This window comes from Ochotona princeps, chromosome 22 (assembly GCF_030435755.1).
Source record: "Ochotona princeps isolate mOchPri1 chromosome 22, mOchPri1.hap1, whole genome shotgun sequence".
In the NCBI taxonomy this organism is placed as follows: Eukaryota; Metazoa; Chordata; class Mammalia; order Lagomorpha; family Ochotonidae; genus Ochotona; species Ochotona princeps.
In genome coordinates, this window is record NC_080853.1 from 10862951 (window position 1) to 10890445 (window position 27495).

The 27495-nt window shown below is 48.4% G+C and overlaps 2 protein-coding genes across 7 annotated transcripts in view; one reads left to right on the forward strand and one right to left on the reverse strand.

The window, feature by feature from the left end:
* Positions 1 to 18210, reverse strand: part of GDAP1L1 (ganglioside induced differentiation associated protein 1 like 1) — a 34368-nt gene extending 16158 nt beyond the window's left edge. Inside the window, exons 1-2 of one of the 3 annotated variants that reach the window (XM_058679348.1) lie at positions 18072 to 18210; positions 2170 to 2311 (exon numbers count right to left, since the gene is read on the reverse strand). Coding sequence is in view for 1 of the 3 variants with exons in the window: in XM_004585823.2 (XP_004585880.1) it covers positions 2170 to 2349 (180 nt within the window). In the remaining 2 variants the exon portion in view is untranslated. Of the gene's footprint in view, positions 1 to 2169; positions 2365 to 18071 lie in introns of those variants that run through there. The other 2 variants (XM_058679349.1, XM_004585823.2) reach the window with 2 other exon arrangements.
* A 110-nt stretch (positions 18211 to 18320) lies between these two features.
* OSER1 (oxidative stress responsive serine rich 1) lies at positions 18321 to 27226 on the forward strand. 4 transcript variants are annotated; one of them, XM_004585821.4, is made up of 4 exons: positions 18321 to 18453; positions 21630 to 21745; positions 24014 to 24124; positions 25983 to 27226. In XM_004585821.4, exons 2-4 carry the CDS (start codon positions 21669 to 21671, stop codon positions 26668 to 26670), a joined length of 876 nt encoding a protein of 291 aa, XP_004585878.2. In that variant the 5' UTR covers positions 18321 to 18453; positions 21630 to 21668; the 3' UTR covers positions 26671 to 27226. The 4 variants fall into 4 exon arrangements, with proteins under 4 accessions (XP_004585878.2, XP_058535335.1, XP_058535334.1 ...); XM_058679352.1 differs by lacking the exon at positions 18321 to 18453 and adding an exon at positions 18901 to 18939; XM_058679351.1 differs by lacking the exon at positions 18321 to 18453 and adding an exon at positions 18997 to 19087.
* Positions 27227 to 27495: the final 269 nt, after the last annotated feature.

Sequence of the window (27495 nt, forward strand, 5' to 3'; positions counted from 1 at the left end):
TTACACAGGTGGAGAACTGAGGCATGAGAGGTTAGCAACTTTTGTAGGATGATGCAGCTGCTCAGTGGCAGATTTGAGACTGAAGCCTGCTTGATCTAGGCCCTGCATCCCCACACTGTCCTGCTGCCCTCTGGGGGTACTCCTGGAGGTGGGCTGTTTTCTGCTATGAGTGGTGCCGGTACAGCTGCGGAAAGTCTCTAGGACTTTCCACAAAGCGGGGGATCCTCTGCATGTTGGAGACTAGAGGGAGGAAAGGGAACTCGCCTACTAAGCCCGTGCTGCATGGCAGCTACTGAACATCCATCCAACTCCTCTAAAGCACCCAGCAGTTCTTCAGGATATGAAAATCCCCTTTTCTGGCTGATGATGTTGAGGCAAAGAATGGTGAAATGATTTGTCTGGGGTCACTCAGCCAGTTGGCCACCCAAATGAGACTGGAACCCAGGGCCATCTGACTGAGAGCCCATGCGCTTTGGCCAGGCTATTCTGCCTCTAGAGTCCATGATGGGCCCCTGGGCAAGGCGAAGCCCTGGTAGGGGATGCAGGGAAATGCTGGGGCTGGCTCAGGCAGAGTCTTGGTCAATAGTCAGGTACCCATGGGTAGTCTTGTCCCTGATCAGGGGACCACATTAGCCCCAAGCTCAGGGTTAAGGGGGCTTATTCCATGGTGAGGAGAAACAGGAGGCTCCCTTGAGGGAAGATGCCACAACCCTGCTCCCTGTCCAGCCCCAGGGGCCTGGTTCTTGAGGGGCTTGGTGGGAAAAGTTTCTGGAATCTGAAGGTCAGTTTGGTGCACCTTCAACCCCTAGTTCCTTGCACAGCGCTGGCCATGCAGTAGATATTCAGTGTGCATGGCCCCCCTTCACCTGACACTAAAGTGAAATAACATCACCCACCACTAGAAGGGCCGTGGCCGCTGGGCAGATATCAGCGTCAGCACCTACTGTGCATCATTTCTTACCACCCTCTCAACAGCCCTCTGAAGAGGTTACTGCATCACCCCATTTTACAGGTTAAACAACTGAGGCTTTGGAGAGGCCAAGTGACCAGTGTAAAGCTCCACAGTGAGTTAGAAGGCAGCAGTCCTGCTGGGGACAGTCTGGCCCTCTGAGTCTGTGCTCTACCATGGGGGCTATCCAGAGGAGATTGGTGAGCTGGCCTCCTCAGCACCCTGCTGGACATGCACAACTGGGGCTCTACTCCAGAACTCGCCAACCAGAGTTTTACCAGGGGTAAAATCCTGCCATCTGTGTTCTATAAAGGCCATCGCATGATCCTAATACACTCAAGTTGGAGTAGAACACGGAGTTAATAGCCTTTTCAACAGCCCCTGCAGCTCCTACACCTCTTCCCAGGCGGTGAGACTGCCCCTGGGCTAAGGTGCAGACCCAAGTTCTTTGGACCCAAAGCTCTTTCCGTTCATGGTGTCTGTTTCTCCATCTGGAAAATGAATGATTGGAACAAAGGAATCTTCTGGGAGAAGAGGAGTTAGAAGGTCAGTCAGCCTGTGGGTGCCTGGCCCCGGGCCCTGGCCATGGTGCTGAATCCCCTCCCCAGGGATGGGGTGGGATTTCACACCACTGAGAGTGCCGTAATGCCTTCAGCCCAGTTCGGGCAGAGGGAACCCCAGCAGCTTGGCACAGGCTGACCTCCCTATCACCCACCCAGCTCCCCTGGATCTGAAAGGGTCCAAATGGCCAAGACAACTCTGTGTCTTTAAGAGGGAAACCAGGAGGTACTGGGCTGAGCTTGGCTGGCTTGAGGCCATGGGTTAACTCCTTCCTGCTTAGCTCAAGATCGGGGGCACTTAGCCCACCGAGTCAGACTCTCCAAGCTCCAGCCCGAAGAAGACCCCAGACAAGCTGGAGGGGCCTGCGAGGCGGTTACCAGGACTGGACCCCAGGATGTGCTTTTGCCCCTTCCCCCAGCAACCGCGGCCGCCCTCGCAGCAGCAGCGTCCGTGCCTTTGTCTCTGCACGGGTCCCCCAGCACCCGCCCCTTTCGGGGTGGGGACGGGGATGGGGCAGAATGGGCGCCCCTGGAATTGGGAAGGGAGTGGGCTCCTGGGGCCCACCCAGGGTCAGGCACTACTTGGGAGCACCCCCAGCCCCAAAGGCCACGGCCATCTCGGGGGCGCCCCGACCCGCAGCCCCTGCACCGCGGCCCTACCTTCTGAGAGCTGAAGGACTGGGTCCAGTGGTACAGAACCAGGCTCTCCTTGGGCCAATGGGCGGGGCTGGCAGCCTCGGGCGCGTCGGGGGCATCCGCCGGCTTGGCCGCATCGCTCTCCAGCGCCGAGATGGGCCACCAGCTGCAGTTGGTGGGGGTCAGGTTGTTGGGGGTCGCCATGACGGCCCGCACTCGCAGGGAGCCAGGAAGGAGGCTCCGGCGGTGCGGCGCGGCTCGCTTCGCCCAGCATCACATGGCCTCGCTGAGCCTGCCCCCTCCCTCCCCGCGAATGACATTACTCACTGGTCCGGTGGGGGGAGGGGCCGGGGATCCCGGGAGCTCCTTTCCCGCCCCCACCCCCAACCCCACCTCCACCTCCACCTCCGCCTTGCACCGCACGGCCCCTGGCCCGCCGCGCAAGGAAATCCTCCAGTTCCTCCGTGTCAGGCTTCTGGGAAGGGGAGCAAGGATCTCCAAACAATCCCTAGGTGGCCAGCCACCTGTCAAAGACGCCACCATTATAGACGCCTTCTTGCCTCCTGTCTTACCAGGAGCAGCCACCTCTCGCGACAGCTGGTGGGGCAGAGCCCAGAAAAAGAAGGGCCTCTCTTTTGGAAGCTGCGGTTCCCCTGCACACCCCCAACCCCCAATTCTCCCCAGTCCTGCACCAAAGGTCTCTGTGAGGGAAAGGATCACGATGCGATTTATTTAACAAATAACTGCACCCACTGACTGTGGGCCCAGACACACTGTCCCTAGGGCTTCACAGCTTGATCACTGAGCTCTCCTGAGAATTTGTTAGCCTCACTTTACAGAGGAGCAAACTGAGGCACGGAGAGGTTAAGTGACCTTGCCCAAGGTCAGATGCCCCCTGAGTGGTGGAGCTGAGTCTTGAACTTGGGCGGTCTGGCTTCAGCACCCAACTCCGAGCTGCAAGGTCAGAACAACAAGGTGAAACAGACGGCAGCACGGCAAGCATTCATCAGTGTAAACTCCCTTTTCACCTGCACAATAATCTAGAATTGTCTAGAAATGTCTTGACTAGAAATGTCAAGTCATGGCTTCAAGGTCACACTTTGTCCCAGGAAACCAAGAAGTTTCCTGACCAGAGAAGACCCCATCAGAGGAGTCTAGACAAAGCCTTTGATGCCTTTACTATCACATGGCCTAGCCGAAACACTTGCACTTCATGCCTTGTTCCTGAACACATCATGCTTCCTCTTCCAGAAAGAGCGTGTTTTAATTCACTTGCCATTGAGCAAATACAGAAACCGATCTTGAGACAACAGATGCAGATGGCTGTACTACGGAGGTAAGTTGTTGTTGGGCATATATACTGTTTCTGTTGTTATAAAAATAATGCTGTTTTGGGCCTGGCATGGTGGCCTAGTGGCTGAAGTCCTCACCTTGAACATGCCCCGGGATCCCATATGGACACCGGTTCTAATCCTGGTGGCCCCACTTCCCACCTGGCTCCCTGCTTGTGGCCTGGGACAGCAGTCGAGGACGGCCCAAAGCCTTGGGACCCTGCATCCATGTGGGAGACCTGGAAGAGCTCTTGGCTCCTGGCTTTGGATCGACGTAGCACCAGCTGTTGCGGTCACTTAGGAGTGAACCATCGGACGGAAGGTCTTTCTCTCTGTCTCTCCTCCTCTCTGTATATCTGACTTTGTAATAAAAATAAATAAATCTTAAAAAAAGAAAGAAGTGGAATTGCTGGATCTAAGCACATGTTTTTGCCAAGGTCCTGCTGAAGAGGTTCCACGCTTATACACCATTAGTAATAAAGGAATATGCTCATTTCCCTACACCTCTTCTAATACAGCATGTTTCCAACCCTTTTTAAAATTTCTATTCTATTTGAAAGACACACAGAGAGTGCCCATCCACTGATTTACTTTCTAGATATCCACCAAGACTAGACAGAGAACTTAGTCCAGGTCTCCCATGTGGGTGGCAGGAATCTAATTACCAGAGCCCTCACCACTGCCTCCCCGGGTCTGCAGGGGCAGGAAGCTGGAGTGAGGAGCTGTCGCCAGGCACTGAGCTCAGGCATGCTGATGTGGGATGCAGGGATCATCATGGGTGTTATCTACTAGGCTAAACACCTGTCCCCAAAGCTCATTTTTCATTGTCCATCTAGGATAAAAAATACTATTTTGTTTTTCCCTTCTAGGATCCCTTCATGAACCATCAAGAGAATTCTGTTTCATCCCTCAGGTGTCTTTTTACCTAGAATGGGCCTCACTCCTTTTTTCCCCTTGACAGTGACTTCTGAAGGGACTGGACCTATTGTCTTGTACAGTGTTGCACTATGGGATATGTCTTGTTGGTTGATTCCTTGTGGTGTCCTTCGACTTTTACACTCTCCCCTTTGTTTTCTATTAGCTAGTATCTAGAAGGAAGGATGCATTTGATTCAGGTTTAATGGGGGTGGGAAGGCAAAAATTTAATTAATACTCCAAAGGTGGTGCTGTGTGCTTCATTTTCCTACATTAAAAGGCACACCAGGTCTGGATCTCCCACTATTAATGATGCCCAAGTTTGGTTATGAGGCTTAGGTAATATACACACCTCTGCGGCCAATCTCCATGTCTCCCCGTCCAACCCGCGCCAGTGTGTGTCCACTGAGAGTCCTCCCTTGAATCAATTACTAAAGGTTGCAAAATGATGGCATTCTAATTTTGTCCCTTTATCTGCATTTATCGGTTGGCATTCCTCATTTGAATTTCATTAGTTTTGAGTGAAGCTGATCATCTTCTCAAATGTCTAAGAGCCATTTTAATTTTGTTCCTAGTGAATTATCTGTTTCCGTGGGGACCTGGGCAATTACAGCACAGTGAAATAAGTGCCCTGACTGGGCAAGGAGCGGGTGGAGGAAGAGCTGGCAGGAGCTTTGCTTCTTCTCAGAGAATGCTCAATTTATAAAAGCAGGGATTTTTTTTTTAAGTAAAATCTTGATAGTTGTTTGGGATGAGAGCTCTCTAAAAAAATTAGTTTTAAATGCAAGATCCAAGTTTCCAAAGGTAGACCTACTGAAATTGTGATTCAAACCCAAAAAGCCTCTACATTTATGGTGGGTTTTCTTTTGTTTTTTTGTTTTTGCTTCTGCGACTTAATCATGGACGTAAGCATCTCTACGAGAGTTGCAAAAGATGCAGTCCCCTTCAAGATCCAAATTTTCCTAAGGGAGAAGGTTGTTTGTTTTTTTTTTTTTTTTTAATTTTTTTAAAAGATTTTATTATTATTGGAAAGCCGGATATACAGAGAGGAGGAGAGACAGAGAGGAAGATCTTCCATCCGATGTTTCACTCCCCAAGTGAGCCGCAACGGGCTGGTACGCGCCAATCCAAAGCCGGGAACCAGGAACCTCTTCCGGGTCTCCCACGCGGGTGCAGGGTCCCAAAGCTTTGGGCCGTCCTCTCCTGGTTTCCCAGGCCACAAGCAGGGAGCTGGATGGGAAGTGGAGCTGCCGGGGTTAGAACCGGCGCCCATATGGGATCCCGGGGCTTTCAAGGCGAGGACTTTAGCCTCTAGGCCACGCCGCCGGGCCCGGAAGAAGGTTGTTATTGTTAAGAACACACACACACACACACACACACACACACACAAAGCTGAAGCAACTGAGAGAAATTCTCCATTTCTCTATAAATTCCCAGTCTTACTCTCCTGGTTCTTGTTTCTAGAATACTATCTTTATTCACTGGGTACAGCTCTAATTATCAAGACTTTGAAAATACTGTCATTTTTGCTCCTCAGATCATATCACATCATGACTGGACTAAAAGAATAAGAGAGGGCCCGGCGGCGTGGCCTAGCAGCTAAAGTCCTCACCTTGAACGCCCCGGGAACCCATTTGGGCGCCGGTTCTAATCCCGGCGGCTCCACTTCCCATCCAGCTCCCTGCTTGTGGCCTGGGAAACCAGGAGAGGACGGCCCAAGGCTTTGGGACCCTGCACCCGCGTGGGAGACCCGGAAGAGGTTCCTGGTTCCCGGCTTTGGATTGGCGCGTACCAGCCCGTTGCGGCTCACTTGGGGAGTGAAACATCGGATGGAAGATCTTCCTCTCTGTCTCTCCTCCTCTCTGTATATCCGGCTTTCCAATAATAATAAAATCTTTAAAAAAAAAAAAGAATAAGAGAAGGGCTGGCATATTGGACACACAAAGCTTTATACAATTTTTGTTCATAAAAAAATGTTACGAGATCAAGTTGAAAGGTAAGACATGGACTGGGAGAAATATAAGGCCAGAAAATACTCATCATGTATAAAAATATCCTACCAATTCATCATGATTTTATAGAAGACAGAGGATATAAACAGACAGTTCATAATCAAACTTGCAAAGGGTACACTGATTCCAGCCCCCCTTCTACTCCTCCAGCGACTCCCCCAATCCATCATGTGGCAACCAGCGGAATCAGGATGGGACTCACTCCTACACCCAATGGTCAAAGCCAATCAGGGCAATTCTGTTGCCATTTACATCCCAGGAATTCCAAAATTCCTGAAATTCCATTTCAGGTAAGAGACTGTGGGTCAACAGAAAACATAGTAATATGCCTACAGCTTCATTCTGGAGTTTGTCTTTTTTAGGAATTGATCTGAAGGAAATCACTGGGTAGGCATACAGTCTCAGTTGTATTAGGCCTGCTCAATGAAAACCCACAGCTTTGCCGCACTCCCAGGAAATGAGCAAGTGCCTAAGTGTGAGGCGCTCTGTTCTGAGGGACATGAGCTCTTTTTGGAGGATGGTGGGTAAGTTCCTTCAGTCAGGGCTGCTCTTGTCTTCTCATCCATCCCCACCCACCTCCGGAGCTGTAGGAATGTTGCTAGGCTCACCAGCATAGTCTGTCCTCAAAGAGCTGGGCCTTTTTGCCCCCTTGAGGTGGCCATCTGTCATGCTGTTGTTTCGTTGGAAAAGCTGGGCCTGTGCACTGCCTGATGAGTCAACAGGGAACCTGCAGGACCTTCCTGCCAAGGGAGGACAACACAGGTTTGAAGAAGAGGTCACAGGATTGGGTATTTCGGCCAAAGAGGGTGTTTTAGGAAGCCCTGGAATCAGAGCAAGTCACAGGGAGAGAGGCTGCAGTTCAACATAAGGAAATTTTCAAGCAAGCAGGAAAGGCCTGAGTCCCAGGGTAGTGGCTGAGCTACCACTGCCAGGAGTGGTCAAGCACCTTGGGGCAATGCTGGCCTGGGTGTGAGCTTGAGGTAGGCCTCTACCAGGGACCGAAACCCACAGCCTCCTCAAAGGCAAGAGGCTGTGTGCACACTGAAAAAGGATGAGAGATAAGGTTATTCAGGGTCTACTATGGCTGAGTCCATGGTTCATGAAGGCAGGCTGGTTAATAAAACTTTTTTTCCAATTTATTTTTATTGCAGTCAGATTTACAGAGACAAGGATAGACAAAGATCTTCCGTCTGCTGATTCACTCCCTAAGTGGCCACAACAGACAAAGCTGAGCCGATCTGAAGCCAGGAGCCAGGAGCTTCTTCTGGGTCTCCCACGTATGTGCAGGGTCACAAGGCCTTGGGCTGTCCTTGACTGCTTTCCCAGGCTACAAGCAGGGAGCTGGAAGGGAAGTGGAGCACCTGGGATATGAACCAGCGACCAAATGGGATCCTGGTGCAGTAGCTCTCACTTGAGGGGGCCTGGCAGGTGGTCTGGCAGCATCTGTATGCCCCAGTGATGTGCTTGGGTGATAAGCTGTGAGGGCTGTGCATGGTAAAGATTACACAAGCATAGACAATGGCAACCTCTGTACTTCTAAGTAAGGCTGCTCTGGAACTAACTGGGGTAGCCCCAGCTTGGAGGGCAGCATTGCAATCAACAGCACCCAGGGCAGAGCCCGTGGCAGCCATGTGGTGGTGAAGACCAGCAGAGAGAAGAGAACATACAGCATCTGCCCCATGAGGCTCATCTATCACCTGCTTAAACCAGATGCCAACCTGGAGGGATAAGGAAGAGAGGAGATACACTGGAATGTATATGGATATATGTGAAATGTATATGCAAAACAGAGTGCCATAAACTGGAAGGGACTGGAATACCCACTAAGGCTGAGAGAACAGAGGTGTGAGCAGAGACGGTGGGACACATGCTGGCTTTGCACCTCCGGGTGGTACTCCTGGGAGTCTGAATCTGGCACGGGGGTGAGGGTGAGGGTAATCAAAGACATGGCGAACTGGAGCACGTTGAGGGCAGTGCCCCGGAGGTTCCTGGCACCTGGAAAGGCTCCACTTTGCAGGCCCTGGTGGTTCAGTCTGTCCTTTGGTTCACTGAGCTTTCTGAGAGTTTCCCAGTGTCCTCCCTCATTGCACAAGTCAGTCAGGGTGTCTTGATATTCTCTGACACAAGATCATCCAGGAAGTAAAGACGAGATGAAGGCAATCAGCTGTCTGATGCTCCCTGAGGTCACTGCCTTGCATGTAAATAAATAAACAGGGTTTCATTTTGTGTTGTTTGGCTTTGTTTGAAAGGCAAGGTCCTTAGGCCAGCAGATGGGCGGAGACGGTGCCTGGGGAGAAGAGGACCAGGATGTTCTGGATGTTCTGGGTGGGGTGGTGACAGAGGCCAGGGGACAGAGTTAAGGAGCAAGCTGCACTCAGTGTCAAGCTCAGAACTCTGCTTGCTGGGTTCAGCCACAGGGGTCTTCATGGTCGTGGCGACAAGCACCTCCGTGGGTCTGCAGGATGCTGGAGACAGGACAAAGGTGAAGGAGGAGGCACTGATAATGGCCCTAAAAGGGAAAAGATTTGCTTTAGGGGAAACAGGCAGAAGTGGGATTTACGGGTTTGAATTTCACATTTTTCATTTTTTTTTCAAACACAAGATGAGAGAAGACATGGTATGTATACAAGTACTGAAACAAAAAAGTCGGGCCTGGCACAATGGCTCAATTATCTAGGTCTCCCCCTGTGAGCACTGGGATTCTCAGTGCTGGTTTGTCTCAGCTGCTCCACGTCCGATCCAGCTCCCTGCTCATCACCTGGGAAAGCAGCAGAGGATGGCCCAAGGACTTGGGGCCCAAGGACTTGGGACCCCATGGGAGATACAGAAGAAGCTCCTGGCTCATGTCTTCAGATTGGCACAGCCAAGAAAAAATATTTTTTTGGATGAAAAAAAAAAAGTGTGAGTTTCTTGGGAAGGTGGGAGATGGGAACCCAAGTGATGCTAGGGTAGGAAAAGGGGCTGGTCTTAGGTGGGTGTCGGACAGGGGTGGACAGAGCCAGGTGGCCATCAAGGACACAGGGCATGCTTCTGGTGAGACCTCTTCCTTCTCCCTTGGGCAGGAGGAGGTGCTCAGGAATGCAATGGATCAGCAGAGGATGAAGAAACACTTTGAACAACTGTCGCTGAGTGTCAACACTTGAAGGGCAAGATGGCTTTAGTACACATGCAGGACAAGGAAGTTCCAAGGCAGAACTCATTGAACACTTGCACCAGGGCACAGCTTAACTCCAAGCCAGGGGCCAAACCCAGCCTGGCAGAAGCCAGGCAGGTGTGTGGATGCCTGCAGGCAGAGCTCAGCAGCTTTCAGCAAGAGCTCCTGAAGTTGTGTGTGGTAGAACTAACCACTGGCATGGGGCAAACATCGCAACAGCAGGTTCACATTAAGTCCAGCTGTTCCCTCCCCTGCTCCTCACCATTCTAACAAATATTTAGAAATACTTTTTTAAAAATGTTTTACGTATTTGTTTTTATTGGAAAGTCAGATATACAGAGAGGAGGAGAGACAGAGAGGAAGATCTTCCATCTACTGATTCACTCCCCAAGTAGCCACAACAGTCGGAGCTGAGCCAATCCAAAGCCAGGAGCCTCTTCCGGGTCTCCCACACAGAAGGGTCTCAAGGTCTTGGGCCGTCCTCGACTGCTTTCCCAGGCCACAAGCAGGGATCAGGAAAGGAAGCGGGGGCTGCCAGGATTAGAACCAGCACCCATATGGGATTCCAGCGCATGCAAGGACCTTAGCCGCTAAGCCACCACAACAGGCCCAGAAATACTTCTCAGTTTATGTTCTCAGTGTTTCTGTACCTACAAGCAATGCAAATATATATTCTTATGTATTTACTTATTTGAAAGGAAGAGCAAGAGCGATGAGAGAGCGAGTAAGTGAGCAATGTCTTTCTTTAGTTGGTTCATTCTCCAAACGGCTGCAAAGCCCACCTATGAGCCAAACTGAAGCCAGGAGCCCAGAACTCCCTCTGGGTCTCCCACATGGACAGCAGAGCCACGTTCTTGGGTCATCTTCTTCTGATTTGCCAATCATATTAGCAGGGTACTGGGCTGGCAGCAGAGCGGCCAGGACTTGAATCAGCATCCTGATATGGGATGCTGGCACCATAAGGGTGGTTTAGTCATGCCCAAATGCTGGGCCCCCCAAATCTGCTGGTAGCTGTACATCTTATTTTTCATTCTCTCAGAGAGCTTTTCTCAGGATGCAGGAGCTCCCTCAAGCGTCTTTTCTGGTTATAAAGTAGTTCACTGTAGGAACTCAAAGGCTTTCTCCTCCAATGATCTGCACATGGACAAGAATGAATTGTTGCTAAGGTTTTGCTATTGCACTCTATGCTGCAATGGATAATCTTTTACCTAAGCCATAACTTAGGTGTACAGATGTCATCTACGGGGTAGCTTCAAGCCTTTTTGTTTTGATAAGACAATGCCAAATCAACAGGGTTGTCCATTTCATAATACCACCAGAAGGCATGAAAAGGCCTGCTGGCTACCACTCCACTGCTGCCCCAGACTGGGGTTCCGTAGGGACTGAAAGTGCTATCCTGGCGCACTCTGAATAACTTGGAGGTCAAGTATCTTTCCCACGTGTCAGGGCCATCAGATGCCCCCTTCTGTGAGCCATTGGTCCTTCATATCCCTTGTTTGCTTTCAGTGTTTTGTTGCACAAGGCTTCATAAGCTGGAGTTTGTGGCTGTCTCAAGGGATCACAAGGCTTGGATAAAGTTCATGATTGGGGTACAATGTGGTAGCCTAGCTGCTAACGTCTTCTTGAATGCACCGGGATCCCATATGGGTACTGGTTCTTTTTTTTTTTTTTACATTTTATTTTATTTTTAAATCTATTTTATTGTATTGTTGTTGACAATCTTTACATAGTTAATTACAGTTAAAGGAAAAAGAAGAAAAAAAAAAAAGGTTCAGGGGGATAGGGAAGTGGGTAATGCTATTATGTCAATATTGTTTCCATCATGTATCTGAGGTAAAGGGGGATATTGAGGGAGAAGCCCCACCCGGTTTCCCACCCACCCCAAGTCCCGGATGTGGGGCGTGCTCTGAGATATGTGCTCGAGTGGTGTTAATAGTTCTCCAGTTATGAATCGCTGCCAGTTTCGCTCGATGAGGTCGTCCACTGATTGATATGGTCCATTATAAAGTCTCCGTTTGCCCCATATTTCGCTGCCAACATATAGCTGAGGAGCATGATAGGAAACAGCCCAGAATAGGCCATGGAAAGTTTCCCACTGGCATACATTCGGCATGGGTCAGGAGCAGACCAGGCTGAATCAGTTCACGTCATCTACTGGCAAATCCGATCACCAGAACAGAGTGTGGGATGAGCCGGGTTTGGCTGCAACAAAACCAGTACACATTATGAATGCCAGGGTGCTGGTTCTAATCCCGGCAGCTCCACTTCCCATCCATCTCCCTGCTTGTGGCCTGGGAAAGCAGTCGAGGACGGCCCAAAGCCTTGGGACCCTGCACCTGCGTGGGAGACCCAGGAGAGGTTCCTGGTTCCCAGCTTCAAATCAGCACAGCACCGGCCGTTGCGCTCACTTGGGGAGTGAATCAGTGGACAGAAGATTTCCTGTCTCTTCTCCTCTCTGTATATCTGACTTTCCAATAAAAATAAATCTTTTTAAAAAAAGTTCATGATTGGAAGGAGACAAATCTCAGCTCACTCTAACCAAGAACCTATCTGTGGCATATGCAGTTTTTTTTGTGTGTGTTTTAAACAAAATTTTAGGAAAAAAATTTTTAATTAAACTTTAACAGCACATAAAAATGTACTTGCACTATGATCAATTTTTACAAACCAAACATATTCTTATCACCGACAGGAGATGGAGCTGCAGTAAGGCCAGCGCCCCGGGAACCTCTTGCAACACTGCTCCCAGTTGTCTCAGTCTGGGTTCTTCCCGTCGGTGGCTTTACTTGTTCTATTTTCAGCCTTAAGCCGTCCTGATGCTGTCACATAGTTAAGGTTACAAAGTCCAGAGGAATGAGAAGTAGAGGGAGGCGGCAAGAGATCTTCCACAGGTTTGGAAGTCCTTTTGCAGTTGAAGAGAAAACCTGCAGGCCTAGGGCGCCCTCTGTTGGGGATAGGTAGTGGTTGGTCAGAGTTCCCCATCCCCCATTGGAGCTCCGAGTCCTGGGATGCAAGTTGCTGCAGACTGAATGGAGTCAGCAGAGGGACAAGGCCAGGTCACTGGTGGAGCACTCCCCATTCAGGATAGCAGACCACAGTAGCTTTGGGAACAGGAAGACGATGGCAGGACTAAGATGCTTATCAGTCCCCAGGCTCCTGGAAGGCAAGAGTGTCTGCTAAATACCCTGTCGCTCACATCCAGTGTTCAAGGAGCCCCAGGCCCAGCACAGTTCAGCAGGCACCTGCATTCCTCTGCTGAGAGCTCACTGATTTCCTGCTGGGCTCCCCGTGCTGTGGGTGGCCGCTGCTCAGGTGCAGCTAAGCGAGAAGTGTGTGGGAGCACCTCTTAACCTACACAAAGGGAACAGAAGTTGAGGGAAGGGGAGTCCAGGTAAAACTTTAATGGATGGGGCTTCAAGCAAGTGACTTCACTTCTCCCTTCAGCTTCCTGATCCGGGAGATGAAGATGCCAATGATACTCTCCTAGCGTTGTCATGAAGAAGGAAAGGAGTTTTCTGGCGAACAGTGAGAACTATAAAAGCAGCAGCCATTGCGCTCACCCTCCTTACTGGGACTCTACCTCTGTTTCCTGTCCACTAGATGCGATAATCTAACTAGTAATAACCATATTCAGCCAATTGCTCAAACTGGAAGGCAAATGTCCTGCTCCGCTTCCTCTCACCGTCTCCACTCTATCCACACTCTGTGTCTCACCAAAGCCTGATCCTCGCCACTTTTCAGTTTGTGGACCCATTCTACATACTTAGCAGCTCCCTGCTCTTGACTCTTTAGATCATTGCCAGCCAGGATGAAAGCAGGGTTTTCTTGCCGAAAGCAGTCTGGTCACTTCTCCTGGTTTCTGGAACTGTCATGCGCTTAGGAGAAATCTTGGATAAACCCCGGCTATGGTGCGAAGATCCCTGACAACCTGATTCCTGTTTTCAGCTGCATTCAAGCTCCTATGTCTCAAACCAGCCTCTTGACTTGCTCCCCAAACGTGTGCCTAGAGTTCCATCCCTAGCGAATGGAGCTCAGTACTGGCTCCCCTCTAGCCAGCAGGCCCTGCCCAGCACTCCCACCAGTCTCCTAAATCTATGACCTTCTCCAAGTTCTTCCACCTACTTCCAGTTCGAGCCTTCCCTTGGGTTATTTCAAGTGTCTTCCACTTGTCTCTCTGACGTCTCTCCTGCTTTTGAAGAGGCTGCCAGCCTGGCACCAAGTGCTCACCAGCACAGCACTGATCTACCATTCCTGACTTGTGTGCAGGCTGTTTTGAATTGGCCCTTTTCAAGCTATTGCGAACTGCCCCTATAAAAACCCTATGAATGTGCTGTTCGGGGCTACACTCCAGTAAGGGGTGTTGGTCCTGGCCCGCTGACTGGCCAGTTGGTCGGTCAACCAGCTGACTGCTCTCAACCAAGAACCCAGGCTCAGATGTGCTGAGCTTAAATAAACCATCCTTATGCACTTGGATTGACTTCAGACTCCTGGTGATTTCTGGGGATCTCAAAATCTGGGCACAACAGAACTAAGGACACGAGGGAAGACGATCCGCTGTGGTCAGAGCCAGCTGGACACAGCTCTCTCTGTTCCTCCCCAGCTTCCAAAACGGTTCCCACACGCTCAAAGGCCACTGCCACACTGCCCTAGGAACGGGAAGTACTTCCTAACAAAATAGCTACAGGGACTAGAACGTGATCAGCTTCTGGCACCAACATTCACTGCCTCCATACATATGAGAAGCCCTGGAGCTGTGCTGTCTTTTTTGTTGTGAGGGCAAAGAGGGTGAGGTGAGGAGAGGGAGAGGAAGCCAGCCAGAGGACAAACTCCCATGTGCTGACTCACTCTCCAAACACAAGCGACTGAGCTGGGTCAGGCCAAAGCCAAAGCCTGAACTCAACAGCCAGACCACTGACGGCAGGGAGCCATGCACCTGAGCCGGGTCTGCGTTAGCATGGAGCCAGTCAGGAGTCAGGAGCAGGCACTGAACCTAGACACGCTGATAAGAGAGGCAGGTGTCCCACCACTCTACTGCAATTTTCATCAACCCTAAAACATCAATTATTTTAAAGATTCAACATTTTCTGCAGGTACAATTAAGAAAGAAAATGCTAGTAATTAAGCCAGGGCACACTACTAATTGTAAGACATATACACGGAGCAGTGCGATGGCTCAGTGGCTAAGTCCTCACCCATATGGGTGCCAGTTAATGTCCCAGCTGCCCCTAATTCCCATCCAGCTCTCTGCATGTCACCTGGGAAAGCAGTACAGGACAGCCCAAAACTGTACCCATGTAGGAGACCCAGAAGAAGCTCCTGACTCCGGGCTTCAGATTAGCTCAGTTCTAGCTGTTGTAGTCACTTGGGGGTGTCAACCAGCAGCAGATAGAATACCTTTTTCTCTGTGTCTCTTTCTCTCGGTAAATCTGCCTTTCCAATAAAAATAAATAATAAAAAAAGACATAGTCATATTTTCAGAGTGCTAAATCATGGAACAATAACTATCTTAGATTACATTTTTTTAAAAAAAAGTAATGATAAAAAGGCAGTCTTTATCCTCAAGAAATTGAGTAAGAAATGCTCAGTGGTTAAACAATGACCCAGTAGAGGAAAAGACTCAAGAGGGGAGTGTCTGAGGGGGTTCAAGGATGTGCAGTCAGGCAAGGCAGGATCAAGAGAGCCTGGGCCGCAGACTTCTTCAATGCAGTGGTATTCCCTGGACTCTGGGTGCAGTGAGGTACACACAGGGTTTGGGGAGGGGAACAGCCAGGGACGGATGTGTAACTTGGTGCTCAGCAGGGTGGGTGTAGTCAGATCCCCTCATTGGAACCTCCATTCTGCCACTCACAAGCTTTGTGATCCTGGACGAGTTATCTAACTATCCTCAGCCATCAAATGGCCCTAATTGAAGTATTGATTCTGGGGCTGGTGCTGGGGTAGCAGCTTAAGCCTCTACCTGTGGCACCAGCATCCAATATGGCACCAGGTTCAGGCTCAGCTAGTCCACTACCGATCTAGCCTCCTGCTAAAATGCTTGGGAATGCAGTGGAGAATGGCCCACGTCCTTGGGCTCCTGCATTCATATGGGAGATTAGAAGCAGCTCCTGGCTTCAGCCTGGTCCAGTCCTGGCCACTGTGGCCATTTGGGAAGTGAACCAGTAGAGATGGAAAATACCCCTCGCCCCATAACTCTGCCATTCAAATAAACACACAAATCTTTTTTTTTTTTAAAGTACCTATTCTACAAGTTATTTATGAAGGTCAAATAATAACTGTAAATTAAGATACATGCTATTATTATCACGCCTTTCTATCCCAAAGTCATTTAAAAAGTATATTAAGGTAATGAATAAGTTGAGACTGAAAACGCAAGAAAACACTACTTTTCTATATCATCACCTGCAGGACAGCAGCCATGTGAGTTGGAAAATAAACTCTGTCAAGACTTTGAACTTGCATTCTCCAAAGCTGCACTGACCATCTACCAGCCCCAGGAACCATGTTCCACACTGGGCATCCAATATGGCCAGCCCTGACACATTCCTGGCTCTCACGGGTGGCTGAGCTTGTATCTGAAGCTGTGACTTGCAGTGGCACCTGAAGTATTTGGTCTTGATACAATTTATTGGTAATTTCTGGGGGAAGGGGAAGAAACATCATAGTTTTCTGTTTCCATACTCTTCTCCAAGAAGATGAGAATGGTGTCATGGATTAAAAAGCTTTAGACAGTTTAATTCCTGACTTAACCGCATGTGTGCCCACAACACAAAGGGAACCAGAACAGGTTTGTAAGTGCCTGCAGCCCAGTCTGCCCAGCATGTAGCCTGGACACCATCTCGGGATTACTAACAGGGAGCACACACCCCCACTGCTGCTCTCCAGAGCACAGCCTTCTATTAGCATCATTAGGGTACAATGCATGTTTCATCGCCTTTTTTCTTGGTTCATTTATTTTTGTTCAGTTGAAAGGCAGAGCAAGAGACAGAGAGGGAGAATTCTCCTACTTGTTAGCTCACTCTTCAAAGGTCTCCAGGCAGAGCTGAGCTGGGTTGGGCCAGGGATCCAAGTGCTCACGCTTCCACTGTGCACATCAGCAGGGAGCTGAATGGGACACAGAGCGAGACTCTATCCCAGACACTGGGATTTGGGATGCTGGTGCCTCAAGCAGCAGCTTAACATGCCGTGCCACAACGATGTTCTTTTACCTTGGCAGTTGCTGAGCCTCCCATACGAACGGAGGGAATTTAAATGTTTGACCTAGGATCCATTACATGCTTTATTAACCATGTACAGATGCTCTCTGGCTTGCAATAACACTAACCTAATAAAACTAATAACCTAACCTAAGTTTGAAGTATGATAAATCAAAAGTGTGTTTTTGTGTCTAGTATCTTGGCACAATGGGTTATGTCGCTGTGTACATCCATACTGGAGTGTAGGTCTGAGTCCTGATTGATTTTACAAACATCTAGCTAGTTCCCTGCTAATGCACTCGGGAAAGCAGTGGACAAGCACCGCAATCCTGGGAGCCCTGCACCCACGTGGACAACCTGCATGGAGTTTCAGGCTTCTGGCTTCAACCTGGCCTGGCCCATCCCTAGCTGTAGAGGTCATTGAGGGAGTGAACCAGCAGATGGAGGATCTCTTCTCTACCCCTCCCTGCGCTCTGCTTTTCAAATAAATGACAAATCTTTAGAAATGTACTTTATATGTTTGGCTGAGCTGCCATCACAGCTAAGCAACCCAACACAGTGTTGGAGTCCCAGCTGTGACAGGGAGCTAGACCTCACTGCCTCTGCCCAGTATCTCACTCGTGTACTACGTACCACCTTGTCCACCGCTGGGCAGAGACCAAAATTCCAAGTATGGTTATCGCTTTTTTTTTTAATGGTTATCCAAGTATGGATACCGGGGGACGTCTATACCACGAACTCTGGGTTTGCAGACCTGACCCAGGTAACTGTCCCTGCGCTATTGGGGCAGGAAGCAGGATGGGGCCAGTTTGAGTTCAAACACAAAACAAGCCAACACCCTCCCTGGAGGGCAGGGCTGGGACCTACTCAATCAGAGAAAAGCCATCTCTCCCTGGGAAGCCTGCAGAGGTGCAGGCTTGCGGCTGGACTGGCCAGATGAGCTGAGCTTGGTCCGGGGCTGGGAGCCACCGTCAGAATCACAGATGCGGGAAGATTCCGAAAACCAGCGACGTGGTGAGATCCCTCTGACTTCTACGCCAAACACCGGAGCGGGGGTGTGCTCCTAAGGTTGTCACCGCACCCCCAAAGGAGACCAGGCCTGAGAAAAAGATTCGTGGACACCCCCCACAGATGGGAGCCGGACATGCAGGGTAGAAACAGCAGGTGCCTAGGGCACACAAAGGGCACGCCCTCTTCCCCCCAAAAGACATCTGAGCCATCATGCGACCCCTCGCGGAATTCCGAGGCCAAGGGGACTCCAAGGAGACTCCCGAGGCAGTGGAGGCGACCTGGCGACTGCCGAGAGCGCCTTCCCGCTCACCTGAGGGCAGGGGAAGCAGGTACACCCTACAGCCGACCCGAGCCAAGCCACGCCTGAGGGAGGAGGCAGCGCGAAGAATAACAGGAAATGACGTAAGACTTACGTGCTTCCGAGAGAGGCAGGCCCGGGGCGTTGGAGAGGCGCGGCTGTCGCCCGGCGCCTGCGCAGCAGCCGTCTACCTCGCTGCCGAGTCACTGGGGTGGGAGGGGCTTGAGCAGAGAGGCGGGGCGCGGACCTGGGTGACGCAGGCGCAGTGCGACTTTCGGGCGGCGCGGGCCGCCCCCTCCGCCGGTTTGGATCCGGGTCAGTGTGGCGCGGCGACCAGGACGAGACGATCTGAAGCGACGGGGCCGGCTCAGCGGAGCGCTCGGGCCGTGCGGAGGTGAGGCCCTTACCGCGACGGGGAGGCGCCTCCGGGCGGGGCCGGGCCACGGGCGGCTGCCTGGGGGCGTCGTCTCTGGACGCCGACCCTCCTGGGGTCGGGCCTGACCGGCCCAGCGACCCCCCCGTGCTCCGCCGCGGCCTGGGCCGGCCGAAGCTCCGCGCTCCCCGGCTCTCTCCTGGCCAGTCCGGCGGCCGGCGGTCCGCGGTCCCGCCCGAGCCCGAGCTTCCCCTTTTGGCTCCCTAGTGCCGCCCTTTGCCCCCTTTCCCGCCTTTTCTCGTCCTCGCCGGTCCGCTGCGGGACCCCGGGCCCCCTCGGTCCCGGCTCCAGCCTCCTCCGCGTCTGGCCGGGGAAGTCTCCCGCGCGGGGCGGGGCGGGCCGAGGGCCCCGGACGCTTCGGTCTTGTCCCCGCCACACTGTCCGAGCCCTCCCGGTCCTGTTGGCGGTGAGGAGGGGGCTTCGGGCGTTGGCGGGGGGCGCGTGGAGGTGCGAACGGGCCTCTCGGTCCCGGACGGAGGGCTTCTCCCCGCTTTCCCTCTCGCTGAGAAAAACAAACCCGTCGTACTTTGTGAGGAGGACGCTTCCTGACGGTTTTTGGGTCTTGGAGATGTGGGGCGGGGAGCCGGATTTGGAGGTTCGAGGAGGGCTGGGTTTGAAACGGTTGGATCTGATTTTTAGTTAAGATTGTGACTCTCGGTTGAAAGTCCGGGAAAAGCCCGTTTTCCCTCTTGAGGGAGGAACTTTAAAAAGTACTTGTTATTTCTGAGAGGTTCCGTGGAGACTGGGGGAAAATCCGAGGTGAAATTTGGTTGCCCGGTGCGGTTCGACTTCATACAAAGTCGCTTTTCACAGGCGCTTAACTTCCCTGGAGACTGAAGTGAAGACGGAGAGAGGGCGGCCGTCGGTTTAGCGTTCATAGGAGGGTCCTACTGGTGGAGTTGAGTTAGTGGATCACACAAGCCCTTGCCTGAGCGAATGGGGAGTTAGAAGTCCGTAGGGGCGTGATAACCCTGTTGTTAATTACGAACGTGTTCTGGTTTAGCTCGTAAAGTCATGCCCACGACTCACTTTTGCTGTGCGTTCAAATAACAGAAAAAGGGCAAGAGTGAGCCAAAGTGCTGCAAGTGTGAAAATAGCTTAAATGGAACTTCAGTCCTGGACTTTTAGTCTGTAGGCAGATGTTTATTTTGATCTGGTTTTTGTGTTTAGACGATAGATCCTTCAGTGTGTCAACAAGTGTGTTAACTGTGTGTTATTACATCTAGGTGATCAGCTGCCCTGCTATTAAGTCAGCACTGTATAATTAAAAGTTACATATCTAGGTGCCACTTTTTTTTTTTTTTTTTTTTAAGCGCAGCGTTACGTTTTGGGCTTCCAGAAGCCAGGAAGGAGAGTCTAGTCCTCTCAGAAGTGGAGGTCCCGGCTTCACCCTGCTGTCCCCAGCATCCGGTCTAGTACCCAGCATAATAGTAGGACTTCTGTACATCTTAGTAGAGAATGAATTTTTCCCATAGTGAAAACTTAGATGGTAACTGATTCCAGAGTTGGTCCAAAAGGTTTCATCTGGGGTCTGCGGGCTGGGGAGCCTGCTGGGCTGATTTAGTAACTCCTTGTGTTAGTAATTATTCAGGTCATTGAGGATAGTGCCAAACTCTAGTCTTTCTCCAGCAGAGGAGAATTTATTGACAGCCCACAACAGCACCCTTGATAACTGGAGCTTCGCTTGTGTTGGCATGTGCGATCTTTGGTCTTTCCTCCGCAGGTGTGTAGGTTATTATGTACATGGGTGGGGCGGGGGAGGACACTACCTGCCGGCCTTGTGAACACAGTTTCCTCATATTCCTGTACTGGTTAAAAAAAAAAAAACAGCGGCAGAATATGTGTAAAGAGTGTATTTAAATTTTGTCTTAGGAGCTTAAGCTGAAAGCTAGCAGAATTTTTCTGTGACTATTTTTAGATGTGACTAAAACACTATTAACTTTGCACATGAATAAATGGAAGTAGCTTATTATGCCGCTAATACTACAGGGCTCCATGATATCAGACATATTGTAACACCTTAACTTTGGCCTCTAAGAGGTCACCTAGTGACACCAAGCCCACCCTGAGAAAGGAGCAGCTGTGATACCTAACGGGGCTGCAGGGGGTGCTGGTAACATCTTCCTGTTTCTTGTTTAATTAAAAACTAAATTCTGGTTCCTTGTGATACATTCAGATACTGGTTTGCTAATGTTTTGCTCAGGATTTGAAAGTGACTGGTTTATTGTCCTGAGTGAAAGAATAGAGACTAGATTCTAGAGTTTATTAACAGACTTTTTTGTTGTGCTTCTGGTTGCTCTGGTTAGCCTTCCATTCTCCTTTCTCTGTTTAAATATAAAAATCTAGAAGAAATGGAGAACTTCAGTTAGAGGAGATTATTTAGAGGCACATCTACAGAACAGTAATTTTATAATTTTTACTTCCTAATTCTAATTTTTCTTGTTTTTTGTTTTGTTTTAATTGCAAGAGTAAATTCATTTTTCTTGTTTATGAGGGGAAAAAAATGAAAATAGTCTTTTAAATAAGAGTGTAGAATAATCAGAAATGGAAATAGACTTTTCCTCCTGCCTTAACAATGTAGCTAGCACCTTGTTCTCTAAGACACATTCTCATCAAGGTGGATAACTGGGTCATAATGCTCCAGAGAAATGCTGTTTTCTGTCATGAAGTTGTGTTAAACAATTTATGTTAAATTGTTAGGGTTTGATCAGACAGCGTCATTTGAAAAACTCAAAGCACCATGCTGTCAGCTTTTCTCTCCTTATTTCTGCTGGAAAGATGGCTTTGTCTACGGGTTTCTCGTCTTCTACTACTGGGGAGATTTACCCTGTTCAGAGGTGGGTGGAAATGCAGAATTTAGGTGTTATTATTTCCAAAACTTTGTCACAGTATCAAGTGTTTGTACAGTTGAAATTCTGTTGCATGTGCATTTTCTGTATCATTTCATTTGTTTCCTCTTAAATGAAGCCTACAGTCTCCCAGTCATCTACACAGAGACCTTCTTTTAGAAATGAAAATTTATGTTCCTTTTCTTCTGATAGAAATGAAATCAGAAATATGGCTTGTTAACGAGGTATACTTTTAATCCTGTTTTCACATTACTCGTCTTTTTGTTTTGTTTTGTTTTTCTATTTTAGAGTTAACGGGAAGTCCACAGTAGTGTAAAACCTGTAACAATGAAATCTGAAGCCAAGGACGGAGAGGAGGAGAGTCTGCAAACTGCTTTCAAGAAATTGAGAGTGGATGCATCAGGGTAACTAATATGTAAAATGTTATTTCGAGGGATTTGTTTAGCAGATTTAAAGAGTCCCTTTACCCTGAAGGACTCTTTTTTTTCTAACACTTCTCATTAATAGAAGATACAAAAGCGTATAGTAATTCATTTCACCAAGTTCTTAGACATGAAACCTTTCTGTTGAACTTGTAGAGTAGCAGCCCGTTTGTACTCCTTGGGGGATGATTTGAGTAACTTTGAGGAGGGTTCTCTCTGCCTCTTTTTAACCAAACATTCTCAGGTGTCCCTTCAGAGGTTTTTTTTCATACATCTCAGGAATCGGTGGTTTTCACTAAAAATGATTTGGCCCAGTAGACATTGCCAAGGAGTGCTGCTGATTTCATGGTCTCTGATGATGGAGTCTATCACTATGGAAACCTCTATTCAGTGGTGTTCTGACACCGAGATCGATAATCTTGGACACTTTGGCCACACTAATTAGAGCACCTGCAGCCCAGCTGCCATCTGAATGTTAATATTTCTCACTTCTCACCCTGATTTGTTGCCTCAGGCTACAAAACAGCTCTGAATGTTAATGGATTTACAACTTTTTATCTTCATGAATGGAAACCAAATCCTGAAAGACCAGAGTAGAACATTTCACAATAGATAATGGTAGTAATTGCTAATGTTTGTTACTCATTTGCTGTATCAACACCGGATTAAGTCCTCTATGTATGTTATTTAATCCTCACTGTCATCTTAGAAGGTAGAAACTGCAGTCATTTCATTTTCAGATGAGACTCACCAAGGAGTGTATACAAACATAGACGCACGTCTCTGCTGTGGTAGTGAAGCACAGGCAGCTTTCCTGAGGCTTGGAGGGACTGAAATACAAAATACAGCCATTGCAGTGCAGCTAGAAATTCCTTGGAATGGAAAACATTTTTTGAATTATTGACACACATAGTATATGATTGAGAATTACACATTTGTAGCCTTGTGATCTTTCGTGAGCAAAATTGTAGAAGCAGCAACCTTGGAGAACACTTGGGAAAACCAGATAGGAGTGGAAGGGGTGAGTCACGAGTGTGACGAAGCAGAGTCCAGCTTGCGTAGTGTGTCATACGTCTTGAGTGTTTCATATTGTCGCCTGTTTACAAAAGGGACATCCGAGGGACTGACTCACACACTGACCAAGCCTGCTCGGGAATTCAGCTTGATCCTGTTGAACAGGTTTTGATCCCTGATGGTATTTGTCTTATCAGGCTCAATCCGTATGTATGTATTATAAAATAACAGTCTGACCATAAAATAATACACACATATTCTAGAAAGATTTTCAAGAATAAGAAGGCTAAGAAAGGAAGTAGGGATCATGTTGTTAACATTGGTTTGTGAGGGTGTGTGTTATACACAGAGCTGTCCGTGCTGTCCTGCTGTTCCAAGCATTCTGTTACATCATTAAAAGATCTCTGTTTAATTTTTAGTACATTCTGATATTCCACCGTATAGTTGTGCTATAGTTTATACAGTGTGTTTTTCCAGGTGTTGTATACTTAGGTTATTCCCAGTTACTTAAAATCATGTTTTAGTGAGTATCTTTTTACTTTAGTGTATTAATGTCTTTTTCTAAGAGATTTTCCTATCAGTGCCACAGCATGTAGTCAGCTCTGTGTATATGCGTGTTTTATGTGCTGGAAAGGCTGCAAGGATTTACACTGAAATGCTAATGTTGTTAGTCTCTGCTTAGGAGGTTACAGGTGACTGTGTGTTTCTGTATTTTTTTTTTAACTGGGAACCTATATTACCTTTGTCGTTTTGCTCCCTAGAGATTTAACTCTGAGTAACAGTTTATTGGTTGTGAAAATCAGAATATTTTTTCTGAAGGTCGTGTAATATTTTAAAATCCATTGATTTTCAAATTAGATTGAGTTCTCTAAAGTCTTTGTTCCTAGTCTTAATCTCGACATCTCTGGTTTGCCTGTGTAAAATATATGGTCCGTGTCGTTGGCACTCTCTCTGGGTATAAGGCTTGATCTGCCCCAGATAAACAGCCTAAATGTCTATTTATATCCACCATTGGCTATTCTTAAGAGTCATTCTTGGCTTATGATTTTGCAGCTCTAGGCTTTTAAGGAGCCTGCTTATTTGGTTTTGCAGAATTTACACTAAAAGCTAAGCAATTTTTGAAAAATCTGAAGTACAAGAAAGCTAAAGGTATTGGTAGAAGTTGTGTTCGGGTTGAGGAGAGCTCTGCCTGGCTTGTTTCGGTCTTCTCTGACACTCACTGTGTTGCTCCCCCAGGTCCGTGGCGTCCCTGCCTGTGGGAGAAGGCACAAATGTCCGAACGTCAGTCAGAACAGCGGATGATACCAAGCTGAAGGCTGCAGGTACAGCTAAAGACAGCTGGCATGGGTAAGAACTTTATATTGAGATGAGTTTAAATATTTTTGAAAAATTTTTCCTAGAGTGTTCCTAGAAAAGAGCTGATCTTAATACAGAAACCAAGACTAAAAGATGAGGGGCCCCTTTCTGCTGAATTGTGAGTGAATTTGTTAAGGCTCTCTGGATAGCTCGGCTTGTAGTCAGTTTTATGCTGTGTGTGTCTGAGAGGAGTGAGTCTTTTACTAAAGCTTCTGGGGTTCTCTGTCCACTGAGGCAGGCTGTTGAATGTGCCAACTTAATCCTTTTTTTTTTTTTGAATAATTTTTTTATTATTGATTACATTGCATTTTGTGACACCGTTTTATAGGCATCGGGATTCCCCCCCACCCTTCCCCCAACCCTCCCCATAGTGGATTCCTCCACCTTGTTGCTTTACCACAGTTCAAATTCAGTTGAGATTCTTTCATTGCAAGCATCTACCAAGCATAAAGTCCAGCATCTTATTGTCCAGATAAGTTCAACGGTTTCTTGGGTAGACCATCTCTGGTCTGAAGGTAGAGCTGGCAGAGTATCATCCAGATCAATTAAAAGCCCCGACATTACATCAGTAACAATTTATAATGTTTTGTAATGAGTTGACATGGTATTGAGTAACCAGTATGTTAAAGGAGGAAAAAAAAAAAGAATGCAAATTCTGAGCCACATCCTGTGACTTCTACATTGACACTTCAATTATTAGTTTATATGCAACCGGGTGCTATACACCTTAAAATGGCTATAGACTACTATTCAGCTGTCTCATGTCTATTTTAATGTTAGTATTTAGCAGTTCATAGCATTGAAGCATGATTTTGCTGAACCTGGCTGTTTCTCAGGTAGTCAAATGTGCCAACTTAATCCTTTGGTTGTCAGACCTGTCAGTAATGGGAGCTATGTTGAAATTTCCCTTGTGGAACTTTATTTGTCCATTTTCTTATGGTCTGTATTTTTTTTTTAAACATGTTGTAATGAAAATAAATCTTTAAAAAAAAAAAAGTCAGATGTACAGAGAGGAAGAGAGACAGAGAGGAAGATCTTCCGTCCGATGATTCACTCTCCAAGTGAGCGCAGCGTGTGCTGCACCGATCCGAAGCCTGGAGTCAGGAACCTCCTCCAGGTCTCCTACACAGGTGCAGGGTCCCAAGTCTTTGGGCCGTCCTCGACTGCTTTCCCAGGCCACAAGCAGGGAGCTGGATGGGAAGTGGGGCTGCCGGGAAAAAAACTAGTGCCCATATGGGATGCAGGCTCATGCAACTCATGGACCTTAGGCACTAGGCTACCAAGCCAGACCCTGTTTAGAAATTTTATGACTGATTATATATTATGTCCAGTAACTCCCAGTATCTGAAAAATCTCCAGAAGTTGGGAGGGAATCTAATTTGTAGAAGGAATCTAATATTTGTTTTGGTCAGCTGTTGCCAGTGATAGAAATGTGTCATCAGTCTGCTGCTCTACTTAGTGATAATGGCGTATTAGCCCTTTGTAGCGTTGGCTAGAGTGAAGTGACTCCACTTAGCCTGTGTGCGCACTGTTGAGCTCCACAGCGTCAGCTCAAGTTGTGTGCAGTGTGCTTTCCCAGGTCCCGAGCTCGGGTGCGGATGGGGCACATGTACTGCCTGGTGGATTCAGGTGGTTTCATTAACCTTCCACAGTTTGCTAATAAGGAGATGTATGTAGAAGTTTTTGAGACACACAGAAATCACTTGAAAATGGAGGCAAGCATGTCTGTTTGCGGGGGATTTATGACCTTCGAGGAGACTGGTAATGCCAGAGGAGATATATTCCTAGTCATCATGAAGAATCTAGAAGAGCTCCGTATCCCAGTGTTTCTCCTGTTTCGTTTCTCTAGGTCAACCAGGAAGTCTTCACGAGGAACGGTGAGAACCCAGCGTCGTCGGCGTTCTAAGTCTCCTGTACTCCATCCTCCCAAGTTTATCCATTGCAGTACAAAGGCGTCTCCTTCCTGCAGCCAGCTCAAGCACAAAAGCCAGACTGACTCACCTGATGGCGGCAGTGGGCTGGGAATGCCGACCCCGAAAGAGTTCAGTGCAGGAGAAAGCTCGACCTCTGTTGACGGCAATCACACAGGGGCAGTCGTTGAGCCTTTGAGAACTTTGGTTCCCAGGCTCCCGTCGGGGAGTAAGAAGGAAGACTCCTGTGATGTTACCCACAGCTCCCAGGAAAGTCTCAAGGCCAATGATCTTTCTGACTTTCAGTCTGTTTCCAAGCTAAACCAGAGCAAAGTGTGTGCATGCACAGGCAAGGCGTGCCAGTGTCAGAGATGGCTTGATATGGAAGTGTATTCCTTTTCAGGTCTACAGAATGTCCCTCCCTTGGCTCCAGAGCGAAGATCCACGCTTGAGGACTACTCACAGTCGCTGCATACCCGAACTCTGTCTGGGTCTCCCCGCTCCTGTTCTGAGCAGGCTCGGGTCTATGTGGATGACGTGACCATTGAGGACCTATCCGGCTACATGGAGTATTACTTGTATATACCCAAGAAAATGTCCCACATGGCAGAAATGATGTATACCTGATAGCGAGATGCTAATTCATATGCTTTAAACCAATGAAGGGTTGTCAAAGAGATTGAGTTACTGGCAGCCCTTGTGGCTACTTTTGTGTGAGAAGACATCTCTTTTCTGCTCACTGTGCTTGCAATAAAAACTTCTTGGCATCTCCGTTAATCTTCATTCTTTAAACTTACTCAGAGTTCTTACATATCCACACCGAGGCAAATCAAAGCCCAGCAAGATCCACCATTTACAAGCGTACCCGAGGGACAGAGAAACCGTGACCACTTAAGACTGGCAGCAGTAGCAAACTGTAAAAACCTTTGTAAACAATGCATTTTTCAGGTCTGTTTAAGATTTGGTAGCAAAAAAAAAAAAAAAAAATCAAACGTGGTTTTGTAACTGGATTGAAAGTTTGTCATGTTGTAGTTGCCAGCCTGGAATATCACAAATTGTTAAGATTGATTTAACTATCTCTGATTTAACACCAGACTTACTGTATCTTTTCAGGTTTCTTACCTTGTTGTTAAGCCAGATATCTAAGATTTACAGTCAATTTGAATAAACTAGCTGGCCTGCCTGTGTTGTTTGAAGGAGTCATTACCGCACTGGATAAGCCCCTGCTGGTGCACATGCCCGGAAGCGAGCTTCCCTTGGGGAAAGGGGTTTTGAGGGGTTGAAACTAACCTTCATCTTCTCTGCCACTTTCGTGGATGGCGTGCTGCTTGCCATCCACAGGTCTTGGAAGTCCCGTACTTGAGCTCCAAGGTTCTTCCTGGTTATTATCTCGTCTTTGACTAGCCTTCTCATTCCAGCAGTCCTGAGAGTATTTTGTGCCTGTTAAAGGCA